General features: G+C 37.9%; 1 protein-coding gene across 2 annotated transcripts in view; it reads left to right on the top strand.

The window, feature by feature from the left end:
* Positions 1–13,018, top strand: part of necab2 (N-terminal EF-hand calcium binding protein 2) — a gene marked incomplete at its 5' end in the record, with an annotated part of 130,975 nt that overhangs the window by 90,607 nt on the left and 27,350 nt on the right. For both annotated transcript variants that reach the window (XM_079825063.1, XM_079825064.1), the window contains 2 exons: positions 5,791–5,927; positions 6,176–6,300. In XM_079825063.1, the coding sequence (XP_079681189.1) occupies positions 5,791–5,927; positions 6,176–6,300 (262 nt within the window). The remainder of the gene's footprint in view (positions 1–5,790; positions 5,928–6,175; positions 6,301–13,018) is intronic.

Here is a 13,018-nt window from a genome sequence, read left to right on the forward strand (position 1 = left end):
AATTCTCGGAAGCTTTGTCTAACTAGGTTGAGCCTAGGTTTAGACCGTAGGTGGGAGAAAACCTTTGCTTGCCTCTGTTGTGCTCTGTAATTTTGGGAGGGATGTTATTTTCAAGTTGTTTACCCTTTCGGCTTATTCTAGAGAACTGTTTAACCCTCTTTTCATTTAGCACTTGGAAAAGAAGAAGCAGCAGAGAGTAGATAATGATCAGGGGCTGGTTGCACCAGCTGTGCATAATTTACAACCTCTGTTACAAGTCCTGTTTTGACGTAAATGGGCACTAAGTTACAACTTACGCGTTACAAAATATTTTTGCATTACACTATTAAATTTAGTTGAAGCGTAACTCTACGTTAAAAACTAAATATTTATTGAAGCCTCCTATCAGGAGTAACTGCTGGATTAAAATAGCAGACTGACTGAGCTGCATCAATAGGGGCTTTCGCACTGGGTAGTTATAGGAACTAGCCACTGGAGTGGTCCCCAAGAAATAAATGTTCCCCTAGGGCCATTTTCCTGGTTGCATTCGCACAGCCAGTTTTAACTTTGAAGTGACGTCACTCTGGTTGTTGTGCAGGACTTTTGATGGGAGAGTGGACTTATTTTGACAACATTTATACAGCGCTCCCGTTTTCAAAGACAGTTTCTGAATGTTATTTATAAAATACCTATTATGTAATTTATGATTGAGTATTGTCATATTCAATAGAAACTTATTTCTACCACTAGTTACATGAGGCAAAAGAAGTTAGAATGAAATATAAACTGAAATTCACAGCATTTAAACACAACTTCTGCTCATATTTGAAGGCTGCTATTGGATCATTGAAGGTAAACATCATATTATGCGACTACGCATCACTAGCTACGTTCTGCCTTAAGAACAAATGGTGCCACTGAATAAAGTCTGTTATGAACTAGCTCGTATTTACCAAGCCTCTAGTGTGGACTTTACATTCCAATTTGAGTAAGAACCTACGAATGATTGGTGCAACCCTACCCAGGTTTGATCACAGAATTTCAACTCAAAGTACACACAGAAACCAAAAATGGTTTCGACCAGCCCAGTGATTACTGTTACAGGGGTGCTTGTAAAAAGAAACAAACAAACAAACAAAAAAACACTTTGATAAATAGCAATTTATTGTATTGGATAAAATACTAGATATGAGATGCTTATATCTTGTATGATTATCTGGAACCGTATCTGTGTATCTTTATCAGCCACCCTCATCAACAAATACAAGGGTGTGACTTCTTTTGTAAATATGTTAGTATAACTGTAAGCTTTCATCTATTTTAAGACAAAAACACACTAGGCATTCTCTGTTCAGACATGAGCCAATTAATCGTTTCCTAGCAACAGCAGTCAATATGTTTCTTAGCAACAACATTTTGTGGTATGCAAAATTGCGTCTAAAGAGGCTGGGACAAATCAGTCAAATTACATGTCCCACTATAATATGCCATTTTATTCTGGGGTTCATTTGATGACCAGCATTGGTTATTAAACTTGATATGAGGTTTCTTTATACCCAGTTTCACTTTGAACTGAGAAATAGTGCGCAAGTACTATGCACTTGTCTGCATTTGCCATGCTTATTATATTTAATGCTCGCTCTGCAAAGAACAAAAAGATTCGTTGTCAGCGCTTCCATATATATATATATATATATATATATACTTTTTTTTTTTTTTTTACCAAAGGTGACATACTCCGATCAGGCATAACATTATGACCTAATATTGTGTTTGTCCCCCTTTTGCTGCCAATACAGCCCTGACCCGTCGAGGCATGGACTCCACTAGACCCCTGAAGGTGTGCTGTGGTATCTGGCACCAAAATGTTAGCAGTAGATCCGTTAAGTCCTGTAAGTTGCGAGGTGGGACCTCCTTGGATTGGACTTGTTTGTTCAGCACATCCCACAGATGCTCGATTGGATCGAGATCTGGGGAATTTGGAGGCCAAGTCAACACCTCAAACTCGAGGTTGTGCTCCTCAAACCATTCCTGAACCATTTTTGCTTTGTGGCAGGGCGCATTATCCTGCTGATAGAGACCACAGCCACCAGGGAATACCGTTTCCATGAAAGGGTGTACATGGTCTGCAACAATGCTTAGGTAGGTGGTACATGTCAAAGTAAGATGGATGGCAGGACCCAAGGTTTCCCAGCATCACACTGCCTCCACCGGCTTGCCTTCTTCCCATAGTGCATCCTGGTGCCATGTGTTCCCCATGTGATTAATCAGACCAGGCCACCTTCTTCCATTGCTCTGTGGTCCAGTTCTGATGCTCACGTGCCCACTGTTGACGCTTTCGGTGGTGGACAGGGATCAGCATTGGCACCCTGACTGGTCTGCGGCTATGCAGCCCCATACGCAACAAACTGCGATGCACTGTGTATTCTGACACTTTTCTATCAGAACCAGCATTAACTTCTTGAGCAATTTGAGCTACAGTTGCTCATCTGTTTGATCGGACCACACGGGTCAGCCTTCACTCCCCACGAGCATTAATGAGCCTTAACCGCCCGCCCGGTTCACCACTGTTCCTTCCTTGGACCACTTTTGATAGATACTGACAATTGCAGACCGGGAACACCCCACAAGAGCTGCAGTTTTGGAGATCCTCTGACCCAGTCATCTAGCCATCACAATTTGGCCCTTGTCAAAATCCTTACGCTTGCCAATTTGTCCTGCTGCTAACACATCAGCTTTGAGGACTAAATGTTCACTTGCTGCCTAATATATCCCACTCACTGACAGGTGCTTTGATGAAGAGATAATCAGTGTTATTCACTTCACCTGTCAGTGGTCATAATGTTATTCCTGATCGGTGTATATTCTCTGTGGAAAATCTCCCAACTGTAAGATCACAAATTCCTCCCAAGACCTTCTATTCATCTTGTATGTGACATTGTTTATTTTGTGGAAAACCTGTCTTTGTGCGTGGCATATAATGCTCTTTTCGGCTGTGTAGGTCTTGGATTGAGCGCAGGTGTCTCGGGATGCTTTAGTCCAGTATGTCACTCATTGTTATTCAGTAATTCGCTTTATCAGTCACACTTTCAGAAGTGCCTAGAGCATATTTTACAGAAGGGTGACAGACCATTTGTACAACTGTGTTTGGGTATATGTGTTGCCGGAGCCATAATAGAGAAGAATGAATATTTCATGACAACCCATATCCTTATGCACTCATGCAGTCTGGGCACCAGATCATTAGATTCGCTCCAAGCATGTTGTTGTCCTGAGAGTTCAAACACATTTACAGCTCATTAAAGGCGTGCCACAGTTATGTAGAGTTCTGATTTGTATAAATATCTTCAGGTTATTTGTTTTACTTCTTGATTTATGTCTACGTCATTTGGTTATTGCATTTTGCGGGATTGAAAAGTTATTTGTTTTGCCAGTTATGTCAAGAAATCATGTTTATGTTGCCATGGACAGTAAGCCCTGCCTCCATGCTTGCTGATGTGTGTTAAGGCTCTCTTGGCACTAAAACGCACTGCAGAGCCGCTGACCTGGCATACCGTTAGCATAAATCATTCTGAGCCATCCCAACCGCCATCGTCACCACCTGCTGGCTCCGTGTTCAGCCAGGTGAGCATGACAAACACTAGCACACAACGAGAGCCAGAGGAAGTCTTTATGAAGTTGTATGCCGTTTCACCATAAAATGATACTAGGGATGCACAATATTAAATTAATAATTATTTTCATGCTAATGTTAACCTAGATATAAAAATTCTATACTATTCTACTAATTAAAAATAAAACACAAAACAATTAAATCAGTCATTTTAAAAGCTATAAATGCCTCATTCAGACTGTCAGTCCAGATTCGATTATTTTTTTGCATATCCGATTGAAATCCAATCAGTTTTAGCATGTGAGAATGGCAAAAATAATCACATGAAATCGTATGTGGTTTGGAATCCTATTCAAATCGCATTTCTGCAAATCTGTTTTAGTCTGACTGCTCTGATCGGATTTCGTGCACTGGTTTATGTCACCCTCTCATGCCACGTAAAATGTAAACGTCAAACGTTGTTATAGGAAACATGCTGAAAGTCGCTGTAGAAAAAAGCTTGTGTTGTTGCAAAGTGCCGGACAAGAATAAAATGACAATATAACGGAGACGATAGCTCGGAATAAAGTCACTCCATGTTACAGTTGTTGTTGGTTTTGATATCAATGCAGATATTCCGGAATACCAAAGAGCGGCATGTTCGGATCTGAACAGTTGCGATACACAATAATTTTAGATCAGATTCAAATCGGATAAACAAATAATCAGATTTGGGCTGACAGTGTAAACGTAGCCGAAGTGAATTTAGGCATCACAAAATTGAAGTATTTGCTAAAATTACATAAAAAAATATTTTTATTATTAGTGGTTTTAAAGATTCACTTTAAGTGAGTGTTATATGATGCCAAAGGTAAAGAAAATAAATAAAAGAAGAGAGGTGAGTATTTTTTACGTAACTTTAATGTCTTTTTTTTCTTTAAAAAAATCTATTTTTAAGAATGTTTTTATCCATATTATGATCGTCAGTGTGGTCCAAAAATACTTTTTCCTCAAAAAAAGAAGAGAATTCATACAGATACAGTCATTCAAACTTGAGGTCGAGCAATTTATGAAATTTAATTTCTAGGTGAACTATCCCTTTAAGTCATAGATCAAACCTGCAATCTTTTCATTTGAATAAATTTTAACTGCCAGGCTACACAGCCCCCCATTACACCCCTCTCCTTCACTTGCATACATTTTTTTCTTGGACTGATGGAGTACTTCAGGCTGTCAGTGCTCCTAGTCTCCTTTATTACTCCTTCTGTTATGGTCTTATTATACACAGTCATCCTAAGTCTGCATGGCAATGCAGCATAATTTATGAAATACCTTACAGAGGCCAGCACTGCAGTCCAATTTTACTTCCTTGCCAATGCTGCCTTCCCATTTGGATATTCATTTGTGATCCGTGAAGGCCAGCGTTGGTTAAAACGCTGACCATGACAAACTTTCTGCAAATCAGAGCAAAATCTCAGTGCCAATGGACAATGACTGAGCAAGCTAGAGATTAGATGTTTACTAATTTTTTACAATGCCCATGATTTGAGTCCTGGCTGCTACACAATAAAGTTTTTTTTGCCATCTAGACAATATCTAGATAGGACAATGATCAAGAAAATATGAGGGAATTGCAACGAAAAAAAAAAAAAGATGAGACATTTGTGGTTAAAAGGTTGTAAACCTCTAAACTAAGACTCCACAGTGGCTACTGGGAGTGCTTGACCAAATCCATGTGTTTATACGTACAATAATAAAGCTTAAAGTTCAGCACTAAAGGGACTTCAGGGTCATATTCTTCAATGCCTTCAAAGTCTGTTTCTTCCAGTACAACACCCTTGTGAGACATTATGCCTCTATGGTGTAAAACCTAGTGTTTGGGGAAGCGGTCAAAATGTCACTGGATCAATGAGTGTTGGCTCCTTCAATGTCCAATACCATTATGAGTTTTCAGACCTTAACTTGCCCTAAGCTTTTACCCACTTGCATCTTGTTTTTCTCCTTTATTTAAACTCCTTCCACATCTGTTATTCCCCTGAGACCCTCTGGAGATTTGCACCTCTGGATCATGTTTTGCTTAAACCTGGAGTTTGCTAGAGTTTCTTAAATAGGACTTCAATATACATGCTTAAGATCGTTGGAAAAGTGCTGATGTTCTCTTATCTGTCTTCTCTCCTTCAATCTCTTCTTCTTGTCTCTTTTTTCCCCACTCACTGTAGGTATATGAACGTGGAACTAATGTTGAGCAGTTTGTGACCCGCTTCCTGTTGAAGGAATCAGCCAATCAGATCCAGTCTCTGCTGAACTCTGTAGAGAGTGCTGTGGATGCCATTGATGAGCAGCATTCATCAGCGGGGTGAGAAAGAGATTACCCATCATGACCCAAAGCATGTGTAACACAGTTTCATCAACATACATGCCCATTAACAGTTAAGTAGATTACATTACATTAATTGTGGTGGGGTTTAAATGCACAATAATAATAGTACAGGTTTGGGACCCGGGTATATAATTGAAAGCAATCTATAAAACTCAGAAATTAAATCATATTTAGTTGATTTCAGTTAAAAATTCCTTATCTTTGTTCTCCCTGTTGTGACCTAGATCTTACCCCAGTAAGACCAGCCCACGCGTCCCAGATAGGCGCTATGAGGCCCCGGTGCCAGACTATCCTCCCAACAACAGAGTCAGTGCAAAGGAGAGCATGAGGAACATCAACACAGGTGCAGGTGAGGTGATCACTTCTGATCTGCAAGGTTGTCTCCAAAGTCTCCAAAGGGAGATATTTTATTTAACAGAATCCACTTTCCACTTTCTTTCCTTTTTTGGACTACAACACATTGTTTCCGGGCTTTATGAAGTCACAATATTACTCATTTAAATAATATGCGCCCACAGAATACGCAAAAAAAAGGGTGCAAGGCCTGGTTAAGCTGCTGCTATGTTAAAGAGACACTGTTTTTTCCAGTCCTTTTCCAAAACTCATTTGTTTGACCTTCCTAAGATGAACTTAGATTGGTTAAAATGTATTTTAAACAATATTCCTGAACATTATAACTAGCTTCCAGAATCCAGAAAATAAGAGTACAATGCAGGCTACGCACAAAAGCTTCTCTTGAAATGGAGCAGTTGCCACTTTGTCTGGACAATCTGTTGTTTGTGGATCACAACTTGCAAGTATGTCTTATTATTTGTAGTTGTGTTATCTATTAACAGTTTTGTTGTTGCGTTCGCTCACCTGCTAGCCAACATTAGTGTTGAAATAGTGTTTGCTGTTGCTTGCTTTTGTAAGGCTATTCACCACCCCTTAGGATAACTGACCATGGTTTTGTGATCGATTACTGTTTGTATTACCATAGTTTTCTGACAAGTATCATGATTAAATGGTGTATAACATAGTCATCGGAGAGAGCAGAGAGGGACTAGTGCTCTGTAGAGAAGTTTAGGGCTACTATAGAAACATAATGGCGCAAAATGGCAATTTCACTGTAAGGGGACCCGCGGTGTATGTAGATTTAAATGGCTCATTCTAAGGCAAAAAAAAACGTAACGTACATTATGTAAGGTCTTTATACTCCACTGAAAACATAGTTATGTATATTATATTGCATTTCTGTCAATAGATCCTCATAAATACTACACTGCACCTTTAATATTTACACCTGAGCAGATGAAACTCGCGGTTATGTTAAGGGGCGTGACATTCTCCTAACACACACTTCTCAGCACAACACACTGGGCTAGCTAACCAATCACAGAACATTTCGTATTTTGGAAGGAGGGGCTTCATCGGAAATAAACGTTGCGTTCGAGCTAGACTGGGGAGAGAGGTGCTGTATTAATGTAAAATATGTGAAAAATTATGTTTTTTGAACAATCAAGCATGACAGCATATTCTAGTACATCACAAAAACAAAACTCCATAAAAGGGCATAATAGGACCCCTTTAAGTATGTACTTATGCAGTAGATGTGTTACTAGAATTCAAGTCTGAAAGAATCTGTAATAATCCCCCCGGCACAAAATTTACAAAGTGACTTACTTTTACAGACTGAATCCACTTATGTATCCAAGCATCAGCATAAATGCAGCATGCATCTGTTTATGTGAGCAGAACCAGCTGTGATGAGACTTTTTGAATAAGGTTGTGATGAAATGTTTGGTTCTTACCTCATACGCCTGAGAGTTCTTTTCCAAGAAACCTCTAATTTACTTCTTCATTTACATAAGCTCTGTTTCAAACCCTAGTGAGCTGCCTTGCTGTCTACTATAGACAGCTGTCTTCTACTTTGGGAGATGTGACTGATTCACACTTCCGATACAAATTTTGGGGTCTATAAAGATTTTTTTTTTAAACGCATTTAATTTATTTGCGTAAAAAAAAAAAATACAATAAAACCATTAATATTGTGAAATATTATTACAATTTAAAATAAATGTTTTCTAATTTAATAGATTTTAAAATGTATTCCTGTGATGGCAAAGCTCACATGATTCTTCAGAAATCATTCTGATACGCTGATTTGGTGCTTTCTTCTTATTGTTAATGTTTAAACAGTTGTGCTGCGTAATATTTTTGTGGAAACTGATACTTTTTTCATTAATCTTTGATGAATAGAAAATTCAAAAGAACAGCATTTGTTTCAAATAGAAATCTTTTGTAACTTTATAAATGTATTTACTGTCACTTTTTAATCAATACAATGCATGCTTGCTGAATAAATATATACATTTCTTTAAAAAAAAAAAAGCCTTTGAATTCTGTACATAGCACAAACAAATATTGAGTAAAATATAATTTACTGCACGGAACTATTTTTATCAATAAATTATTATTTTTTTCACTGAGCTTGTCACAATTCATTCCAGGCTTTCCTTTCATTTTGAATACTTGTGATGCATACATGTCAGAAAGTATGTCAGAAGGCAGCATAAATAAATTGCCTACCTTTTGTACCTCACCTATGACACCTTAAAATGCATTGAAATACTAAACTACTATAGTATCAATCAGTGAGTCACAAACAAATAGAGACTCTGGGAAATCTTTATTGACACATGGTGGCTGTGAGAGGAAAAGACTGACTTTAGCAATATTACCCTGTTAGAACAATTGGCCCATATAGATTAGAGATGGCATTTTAGCCACTCTTTTGATACTTTTTCTTTAGCAGAGGTTTACTCGTGGACTTGTTTTATGGTTTATTTGGCATGTTGCTTTATTGCTTCTTTTCATCATGGGGTTTGTTTGTCCAAACATCGCATAAATCAATTCGGTAAGGATCTTTTTTTGTGGCACAGACTTGGTTGCCAACTACATTATCACGCAAAACATCCACATTTCTCATGGCATCTAATTGCCGAAAGCAAAGTTAAAGTCTGTCAAAGATGTGGTTCGCAGGCTCTCCCGTGGGCTTTCTGTATCAACATACTCCACATTTCCATTACTGATGAGATTTGGGCCTGAGCTCCAGTGTGTTGGTTATGAAACCGCTCTAAAGAGACACTAAAACAACACAAAGCCTTTCGTGTGCCAAGTCAGCACATACCAAACGCTCACGACAGTCTCGTATGCATGATGCAACTGAAGAAATGTGTGAGTTTTTAATGAGGAGAAGGTGGAAAAAAGGTCTTCCTCAAAGCGTTCCTGAGCTTCAGTCAGAAGAAGGAGTTAGAGGGCGCCTGGAGATATGGTAGCAAATTAATTCTAGTGTTTTTCTTTTTTCTGTGTCACAGAGGAAGGCAATATATGATTCTTTTTGAAATGCCCATCTCACTTTCCTCTTCCTCTCAGTGCTAATAGAATAGGCATGCAGTCAATTTCTTCAAATCAACCAAGCAATACAGACATTTCTGTTGCTGTGGATTTATCATCCGAACAGAACCAGATCTTATTTGGAGTAGCTGTCTGATCTTAGTCTTCATTTCAGCAGGTATGCTAGATGCCATTTGACATTTCAGCACAAAAAGCTGTTAGAGAGGCTCACGTCGATGTGCAGACTCCCTATTGACAGTAATCAGTAGATCTCAATTGTCCTCTCGTTCACTTTTATTGTAAAGTTGGCCTGTCGATATGCCAATATTCTGCGAGTGACACCACAGCGCTGAATCGAAGAGGTCTGTTTTATGGGTGACGTTCAAACACTGGCACTAGTTTTAAATTTCCCCTAGACACAGATAAAGCTGACTCGGCTCACAATAAAAGCGCCATTCTAGCTGTCAGCTCCGGCAGGGAGAGCCATGATTGGAGCGTGCTGTCCAAGCTGTAGTTTATGAGCACCGGGATGAGAATATTGATCAATACTTCTGCGAGACTTGCTTTGCACATGGCACTTTTTCTCCCATCAGTCAATCATAGGCTTTTCTCAAATAGCTTTCTTTCTCATACTCTACTCTCCTCTCCTCTCTATTTCTGTTCTTGTTGCACAAACACACACAAACACAGGCTCAATGCTATAATCATTGATATACAGTGAGTCTTTCTTTTCCTTTTTTTATTTAGAGATTTATTTTGATTTTTTGATTTATTTAGTTTTTTATTATTATTTTTTGTATTGGTCAATACTATGGCTGCCCCCGACTAAAGATTTTTCTAATTGACTAGTAGTCACTCATTTAAGCCATTAGTCGACTAATCACACGTAAATTAATTGAATTACTTAAATATATACTGGGGGTGGGGGGCAGAATATATAGCCTATTCTGTACTTTATGCATAAAGCTTGCCGCAAAGCAAAAGTAATGATTATGAATGTGTCGGAAAAAATAGCAAAGAGACATTTTAATTGTTTATTAATAAACTAGTGTTTTCTGAGTCAGTGTTGGCTGCAAAGATGAAGTTGACGGTCGCCATCACCGTAGTATAGTGGCCTTCTTCTTTCTTAATTTTACAAAAGCACAACGTTTTGTTGTTATTGTGAGTTCACACCATAGACTGTAAAAAAATGTGGACGTAGTGTCCGTGGCGTCACCCATAGGATTCTGATGAGCAGTAACAAGCTTGTAACTAAATATATTTTTTCTACAAGTAACGCAATTACAATTACTGAAAATTAAATGAGGTTGTTACTCGCGTTGCTCTCTTCTGTGAAAAATGAACGCTTGCAGACAAGAAGCTCATTCTCGCTGTAGTATTGTTGCCGCCCGCACCGCCATGTCGTGGAGATGCTGTGTTTCTCAGAGGACTGTTTCTAGTACCTGGGAGAGCACAGACTGTTTCTACGTCTTTGTCGTTTCTACGATAACAAATGCAAATGTACCGATCTGATACTTTCTGGTTTAGTCGTGCTATCAACATTGATCGATCAGTTTGATCATCCGGATCAGATTCGTGCTCGAATTGATAAGGTCGAACCAACATTATCATCTGTCTTTGCTTTGCTTTGGGAGCTGATTTTCCAAATATGATAAGAAGCTTGACATTTCCGTCAGACGCACTAGGTATTCGGGCCAATCACAATGCACTGGACAATCAGAGCACACCGCGCTTTTCAGAACGATGAGCTTTGAGAGATTAGACTTGTTAGCCCATTTTAATGTTTTTCATCTCTTATCTCTATTTAGCTTTGCCTTATGAGGCATGTTTGTTAAACTATTTTGTTAAGCTTTTGTTAAATCACACATTTAATTATATGCAGCACCTCAAGGCACCTTTGTCTCTTTTAATTAGTGTTAATACTGTAGATCAATCACTTTTATTTCATTGGGCCTAATGTGAAAAAAAGAAGAAAAAAAACACTGTTAAATGACTGAGACAGTTTTTATTTAAGTATTAAAAGGGACTTTTGTAGTACTGCTTGATTTGAAGGCCTGCTGCCCTGTTGATTACAATAAATAGGTCTAAAAATTATGTTTATTGTGTTTGACTGTTCAGTACTGTTCATATTTACATTTAAAAAGCAGACATAAAAGTAACTTAAAAGTTACTTTCCCTAGTAACTAATTAATTTTGATATACAGTAATTGGTAAAGTAATTCAATTACTTTTAAAAGAAGTAACTAGTATCTGTAACTAATTACTAATCTTCAGTAACTTGCCCAACACTGATTGCGGTGCAATGTGGGATTGAATGAGTGCACTCAATAATGTCCACTATGGTTTCAGACACCACTACAAATGGCTGTCCCCTCAAATAATAACCTATTTGAGGGTATAAGGGCGATTTCGGATTCAGCCAAGGTCTTCAAGACTGAGCCACTGGAAGGCAAGCATGCAACCTTTAGCCAAAAAAGCGTAATGCTCCAGCCTAGGCGGTATGCAGGGAAGGAGACAAGAAGCCATTTTTTTATGGATATCAGTGGAGGAGAGGCTTCACTATGCTGAATAAACAGCTTTTGTGAGGAAATAGCTTACTTTTTCGACAGCCTGTTCGCTAATCTTAAACATGTTTTATACTAAAGATTACTTTTATTGGGAACTGTATGTAGATTTTACCTTGACAAAAAAAAAATTTTTAAGAGAAGGAAGAGTAGGGAATGTCACAACTGGTAGGACTCATTTACGGCATTACCTCCAGCAAGTGTTTAGTAGTTCTATAGTTCTATGACTGCCATGCATTTTAATGAATAAAGAAAAAACTAATAATTGAATTATAAATATTGTATTATATTGTTGTTTAATGAAAAAAATAAAAAAAATAATGATGTGTTCTTTCAATGGCTTCCAGGTTTCAACAAATGAATTAGACTTGAATTGTAATGATTTATGACTGCTGTGTATGCCTAATAATGATAACGCTTTTTAATGAAGGTAAACAAGATTTTAATAAATAAATGCCTTTCTATGGCTTCCAGATTTCAACAATTGAATTACAAATACATTATAGTAACACTGCTAAACACTGTAAAGCTGTTTTTAATGAACAGTTTCAAATCTTAAAGTCCCCCTGAAATCAGAATTGAAGTTTTTGAATATATTAGTCTTACTGGTATCTATAAGCAAGTGAACTTGCTCTAAAACAAAGACAAAATTAGATTTTAGAAGATATAAGCATTCAGAACTTACATTCTCTCACTTCCACCGATATGGATCAATGATTTTGATGAAATCACACTGCACTTCATGCTGCTTCTCATCAGATTTTCTGTCCAATCAAATGCTCTCTAGAGTCTGAAGCATCCAACCCACAAATAGAAACTGAAGCTGCGGCTAAAATCTGTCATTTGTTCACACATTTACTATTTTCTACATGGTGAATGGCACATAGTGCACTATATGGGGAATAGGGAACGATTCAAACAGTGTAAAGATGCTTTCATTTGTGGCGAAAGTCTGGTTTCACGTTAGTTTCACGCGCACCGCCACAGCTCACACACAGTCTGCTCCGGCCCAGAGACACGAGAGCACAGAGCAGAATATATATATATATATATATATATATATATATATATATATTTTTTTTTTGTCAGGGACAATGCAGCGCACATTATTACATACATAATTATCAT

Source organism: Gobio gobio (assembly GCF_949357685.1).
Source record: "Gobio gobio genome assembly, chromosome: 9".
NCBI classification, from domain to species: Eukaryota; Metazoa; Chordata; class Actinopteri; order Cypriniformes; family Gobionidae; genus Gobio; species Gobio gobio.